A 7,031-nucleotide genomic window follows, 5' to 3' on the forward strand; every position below is an offset into this window, starting at 1 on the left:
TCAAGTTTGCTGGGGGCATAATCAATAACCTTAGATATGCCAGATGATATCACTCCTATGGCAGAAAGCAAGAAGAATTGAAGAGCCTCTTGATGAAGGTAAAAAGAGGAGAGTGAAAAACCTGGTTTAGAACTCAACATTCAAAAAGTGAAGATTATGGCATCTGGTCCCATCACTTCATGGCCAAAATTAGACTGGCCAAAACAATGGAAACAGTGACAGACTTTAATTTCTTGGGGTTCCAAATCACTGCAGATGGTGATCCTGCAGCCATGAAAGTAAGATACTTGCTCCCTGGATGAAAAAACCTGTGACCAACCTACACAACATATTAAAAAGCCAGAGACATTACTTTGCCAACAAAGGTCCATCTAGTCAAAGCTATGGTTTTTCCAGCAGTCATGTATGGATGTGAGACTTGGACCATAAAGAAAGGCTGCGTGCCAAAGAATTGATGCTGTTGAACTGTGGTGTTGGAGAAGACCTCTTGAGAGTCCCCTTGGACTGCCAAGATCAAACCAGTCATACTACAAGGAAATCAGTCCTGAATATTCATTGGAAGGACTGATGCTGAAGCTAAAGCTCCAATAATTTGGCCACTTGATGTGAGAACTGGACTCATTTGAAAAATACCCTGATGCTGGGAAAGACTGAAGGCAGGAAGATAAGCAGACAAAAAGAGGATGAGATGGTTGGATAGCATCACCGACTCGATGGATATGAGTTTGATTAAGCTACAGGAACCTGTTGTTTTATAGGGAAGCTTGGCGTGCTGCAGTCCACGAGGTCACAAAACAGTCGCACACAACTGAGCGACTGAACTGAACTGAAAGACCTCAAGCCAAATACTCTTAAAGCAATATCTTTATTTTGAATGTATCTGTATTCTGAGTTTATGATATTCATACACTCTGAAATACGGGAAGGAAATGGCACTCCACTCCAGTACTCTTGCCTGGAAAATCCCATGGACAGAGGAGCCTGGTGGGCTACAGTCCATGGGGTTGTGAAGAGTCAGACCATGACTGAGCGACTTCACTTTCACTTTTCACTTTCATGCATTGGAGAAGGAAATGGCAACCCACTCTAGTGTTCTTGCTTGGAGAATCCCAGGGACAGGGGAGCCTGGTGGGCTGTCATCTATGAGGTCACACAGAGTCGGACATGACTGAAGTGACTTAGCAGCAGCAGCAGCACCCTCTGAAATAGTGTCTCTATTTTTCCAACCCTCTGGTAGGCTGAATAATGAATCAAAAAGATGCTCATGTTCTGATCTCTGGAACTGGTAAATAATTTTCGACAGACAGAATTTTGTAGATATGATGAAATTAATGATTTCGATACAGGCTATCCTAGTGAACCCATTAAAATCAGAAGAATCTCTGTAAGAGGAGGCAGGGAGCACATTGAGAGAATACGTGAGGATGGTGGAAGAGAAGACGCTACATTGATGGCTCTGAAGATGGAGGAAAGGGCATAAGTTCAGGGGTACAGGTAGCTTCTAGACTCTGGAAAATCCCATCAGTGGATTCTGCCCTAAAGCCTGGAAAGAGCCAGCCCTGCCCCAACCTTGACTTGATAAATGTTGGTTGTCTTAAGCACCAAGTTTGTGGTGATTTCTTGCAGCAGCAATAAGATATCAGAATTGCCTCATTTGCCCTCTAAGAACACCTACTCAGGAAAACACTCAGGTTCCCTCACCTTTTCTATTTCCTGGAGATAAGCATCAATGAAGTCTCTTGCTTCAGCAGGATTCCAGTCTCTCTTGTGGTTTTCAATCATACGGGCAACAAACATCTTCAATTTCTCCATATTACTAAAGAGTGCTTGGTGTGGACCCGGAAGGAAATTCATTATCCTTGGAAAGACATTGTAGAACTGATGGAGAAAACAAAACAGTCTTAGAGACAAGTGGGTACCAGATTTCTACTTTTGAAGGCAAGGAAACCATTGTATCTCTCTATGTATTTTCTTTGCTAATGCTCAACCCTTGGAATCACCCTTGTCTCATCTCTGTCACACCCCTCTTCTTTCCCCTCTGGCAAAGCATTTCAGCACTCCATCCAAAACAGAACCATTTCCAGACCACTTCTCAGTACTCCATGTGTTTGTCATTCTAGGACAAAGCCCCAACATTTCTTACCTAGGTGCTTTAAGGCCTCCCAGCAATTTCCCTGATTCTCTCCTCAACCCCTTTCCCAGTCTATTTTCCATTGAGCTGCCAGAGAGATCATTTAACAGTTTAATCAGATCATTAAACTATTTATCTTTCAATCCTGCCAAAGATTTTCCATGACATTTAGAGAAATTCTACATCATTCTCCCGGCCTGGAGCTCCACATGAGCTGGCCTCTTTCACGCCTGCCCCCTCTTCTGCTATCACTCGCTGCCATCTTACTCGCTCTTAGTCTTTCTAGTCCAGCTCCGTTGGTCTCTGTGACAACATCAAGAATGGCAATGTTTAGTCTTTTGGATTTGCTATTCCTTCAATGAAGATTGGTCTTCCTCTGGAAATTGTATAACTCTAGCCTTTGTTTCATTCAGGTCAGCTCAAGTGTCACGTGCTTGGAGATATCTTACCTGATAATTCTATAATGCAGTACTTCTGAAACCTCTTCCCATCCCCCCATTTTTTTAAATTATTTTTTTCATGGCATTTTTCTCTACTATGTGTGTATGTATCTTTGTGTGTGCATAAAACACCTCTTTCTAGCTAGGTAGCTAGTTACGTTCAACATAGATGCGTGTTTGACTATCTGTGCGTTATGATGTATTCTTCATGTGGATAAGATATTTTTAAAATTAAGTGGGTTTTGGATATATTTTCACTAAAAATATCTGGTAGAAAAAAAATAGACCAACATAATGGAAAATTGCCTAGACTTAAAATGAAACATACATGCCTTTGACTGTTAGCTCTATTGCTTTTTAGCTATAAGGCTTTGGGAATAATAATGATATTAATGACAATAATGAAGATGATCATGTAATTTGAAGGACTTAGTGTAACCACTGCCACTGGGACACCAGGGTTATTTTCCTTACTCAATTACATGAGATCTATTGTACAGTTAACAACAGCCAGTGGATCATTATGTGGATTTATGAAAGATAGCAAGTGACAACTGCCTCACCTGGCAGTACACTGATGTCTGCAGATTTAAGACCTCATCCAGCATCCTCAGCAGTTCCTGGAACTGATCATCCTGGTAGTCAAATCGCTCCCCGAAGGTGATGGAGCAAATAATATTGGAAACAGCATTGTTAATTGTGAAGTGAGGGTCAAAAGGCTGTCCTGGAGGCAGGAGAAGAAATGGAGCCTTCAGATAGGATTGTTTCTATTTAACAGAGATTCTACTCTGTGTAACATATGACACACCGACTACAGAACCACCTCTGAGACTGTAAGCCCAGGGTCTGACAACCTCAGGGTCTAATAAGTATTCAGTCAATGCCTGGGAAGTCTAACTAATGACCAGGATTTAAAAACCAATACTGTGTTTAATACCGATCTTTTTCTTAATTCATGAGCCCCATGAGGACAAGTCATGGTTAGCTGTTCCTGTTATCCCCTCAGCACCCTACACAATACTAGGCTAGGGACAGACAGGTAGGCACTGGTGAACATCTGGTTAGTGAACGTATGAGCCACAGTCCCTGCACGTGTCCTATGACATGCTCACCATTCTCCTCTCTTATCGTCTGGATGAGGTAGGAGGCCTCCTCCTGAATGCGTTCCTCTAAGCTCTTCTTTCCTAAACCAAAGTTCCTAAGAGTTGTCAGGGCAAACCTTCTTTGTTCCTTCCATAACTGGCCACTGGACATGATCAAGCCTAGGAAAAGAAAGCCAACATTATGAAAGAAAGCCAAAAAGACCCGTGATGTATCAGATGAAAGGAAGAAAAAGGCTGTAAGGTACTTGAAAACTAATCAGAGAAATAGTCCCTAAACAAGGATATAATGGCTTGAATTTACTGATTGTTCACAGTGCTGTGCATATTAGCATTTTTAATGCGTTCTGGGATTTAGTACTCACAGAAACTCTCCGATGAAATCATTAGTGTAAAACCAGACCCCTGTTTTTTGATGAGAAAAATGAGGCACAGGAGATAACAGTACATTCTACAAGGTCACAGAGTTGGAGCAGATAAACAGGCATTCATTTTCAAGCCTGCCTGACTCTGATGCCCATGCTTTGACTACTTGCCACACACTATATCTAAGTATTTGTTATGGTACATGCTAAGTATGCACTAACGGACTAGACTAAATCAAAACTCATATGGAGAAAGAGTTTAAATATCTTAAAGAAACAGATGAATCACCGAAGAAAACGAAGAATTGTGAATGTGTGCAGAAAGAAAATCACAGGCAAAGGATAAAAAAAATCCAACATGAGGTGTGCAGAGAATTTCATTTATTTTATAACACAGGTGAGACCATCACCCTCTCAATTCTTCATTCCAGTACACTCTTCCACTCCTTCTAATATCTCCCTTTCACTTCCACCACCTTAGTGAAGTGGCCCTCCCTGCTGTTCAGTCCAGGATCCTTTTCAGCCTCACGCTGAGGTGTCAACAGCATGAGATGCTTTTTTCCTGAAACACTCTTTTCCAGTGGTGCCCAGGACACCACACTCTCCAGACTCTTCTGCTAATTCTCTGACTTCACAGAAATCATCATACCTTCAGTTTCCTTATCTCCTATCAAGTTTTGAAATGATGGGCCTTTTTGAGCTTGGGTCAAACCCTCCTTTCTCTTACCCTTATCCTCCATTTCTGTGAAATCTCATCAGCTGCAAATATTTCAGATAACATCTACTGTGAACATCTATATCTGTGCCTCAGCTGCAGACACGTAACCAATTGTCTGCTTGACTCTCTTGGTTTTATACTCAGCATATTCATGATTTTATTCATGATTTGCTCCATACAACTCCCCACCCAGGCCAGCCAACACCTTGTCCTTCTCCATATCCTCCTTCTGTCCTTTACCTACTCATTTGGGCGTCTACCTCATTCTCCCTCTGTCTAGGTCATCATGTCCTATTGGATATGCCTCCTGAATAGCTTAAATCCATGTGTTTTCACAGTCAGTCTCCTGGTCTAACCTACTGAACTGCCATTTCTTGACACCTGGCTAATCCAAGCCACCACCTTCTCTCACCTAAAATGCTACAGTAGTCTCCTTCTCCTTTTATCCCATTCTTGACATTATAGCTTAGAGAAATCTTTAAAATGCAGCATGTAAATACGATGATTTCTTTGTCTGCTTAAACCATTCAGGAGCCTCTGTTGTTACTAGGATAAAAGCAACATCCTTAAACATGAACTCTTTCTGGCCAAAGTTAGCATCTTCATCTTCATTTAATTATCTCCATTTAATCTCTGTTCTTCCCACACTGGATACCTTTCAATTCCTCAGTTCACTGTCCTTCTTCCCACATCATAAACTTTTCATATTCTGTTCCCTCTGCTGGACTGCTTGTTCACTTTATTACTTGTCATTTACTTATAATAGCTTTTCCTGAGTCTCAGGACCAGATTTGATACCCATACTAAGTGAACCCTGCTTTTAACTTCATAACACTGAGGACTTAAATTATTATCTTACTTGATACTGTTTTCCTTAATAGCATGTAGCTTACAGAAAAATCAAGAATTTTTTTCTGTTCTACTCACTATTCTGTCACTGGTGCCTGGTCTTACTAGATTCACCTGGCGGATAATAGAGTAAATGAATGTAAAATAATGGGTGAACTATTTCAAAGCGGAATAGAGAAATACCTGAAAAAAAATGCTGTTTTGTTACAAGTATAGATTTAAGTTTTTCATTTAGATTTTTGAAAATGGAAGTTTATTTAGTGACCATTCTAAGTATTCACGCCAGACTCTTTTAACATAGATGGAAGGTTTGAGATACCTTTGGGGCACAGCCTTAATAACAGAGCATAAGGAACTGGAGGCAAGAAGGGATCGCTTAATCAACAGGAACAAGCTGATCCACATCCGTTTTCTAGGGAAGAGATCTGAGTGGGAAAGCAGCAAGAGAGCCTGAGGACGCATTGCCTTTTCTCTGCTTAAACAACACATCACATCACTGAGTGATGAGGATACTTATTTATCAAAGCACCCAGAGTGAGTTCATGCAGGTCATGTTGCTTCTCCCAAATCCCTGACATCAGAGCTGACTCTGCCAGGTGCCCTGAGGGGGTGCCTTCAACAGGGAAATGCAGGCACTCAGGCTCCTTATGAGGAGCTTGGTCCCTGGATTGTTGGAGATACTTTCACAGACCATAAGAATATCAAACATACACTTACCAATGTAACAGCTTACCTTTATTGTTTATCAAGCGCTCTTGGAGAGGCACTACAGGGCGGTTGGAGAAGTTTTGGCCTTGGTGGACAAGCGCTTCTTTAATTAAGGGCAATCCAGTTAAAAGAATGGAAGGAAATGACCCCAAATCCAAGCTAAAAATGTTCCCATATTTCTTCATAAACTGAAAAATAGTAGAAGAGTCATAGTTACATATGCACATCTCTGTGGGTCCTGGAATGGAGGGTATGTATAGCTTTGGCAGCCTATATTAAGGGGAATTTGTGTGTGTGTGTGTGTGTGTGTGTGTGTGTGTGTGTGTGTGTGTGTGTGTGTGTGTGTGTGTGTGTGTGTGTGTGTGTGTGTGTGTGTGTGTGTGTGTGTGTATGCATGTGCCTTGGGCTGTTGGAAATATTTCTGCCTGTTTCCATTTCTCCTTGGTCTCAACTAGACTTCAGTTTAATCTACTACAGGACACAGGCATTCATTATAAATACTCATCCACATGTTCATCTTATTTGGATTGAGTGAGCATATGTATCCTGAGATTAAGGCATAAAGATACAATAAAATAAGCAAAGTCTCTAACCTCAAGCATCTTAGACTCTAGTGAAGGGAGAAAATTCAGCCCATGTGACTCACCAGAGAAGGCAGAGATGTGTTTAGTGAATGTCTGGGTAGAAATCATGGACTTCGTAGTAAATCATATCTGTTTA

The 7,031-nt window shown here is 41.3% G+C and overlaps 1 protein-coding gene across 1 annotated transcript; it reads right to left on the reverse strand.

The window, feature by feature from the left end:
- Window positions 1-1,400: 1,400 nt before the first annotated feature.
- LOC108635409 (cytochrome P450 2J2-like) lies at window positions 1,401-6,499 on the reverse strand (the record flags this gene model as incomplete). The annotated part of the gene is given in 4 exon segments (XM_018045562.1): window positions 1,401-1,878; window positions 3,135-3,295; window positions 3,684-3,833; window positions 6,337-6,499. Coding segments are annotated over 4 exon segments (681 nt in total), but the record flags the coding sequence as incomplete, so codon positions are not given.
- Window positions 6,500-7,031: the final 532 nt, after the last annotated feature.

The sequence above is a fragment of the Capra hircus genome, unplaced genomic scaffold, assembly GCF_001704415.2.
Source record: "Capra hircus breed San Clemente unplaced genomic scaffold, ASM170441v1, whole genome shotgun sequence".
Classification (NCBI taxonomy): domain Eukaryota; kingdom Metazoa; phylum Chordata; class Mammalia; order Artiodactyla; family Bovidae; genus Capra; species Capra hircus.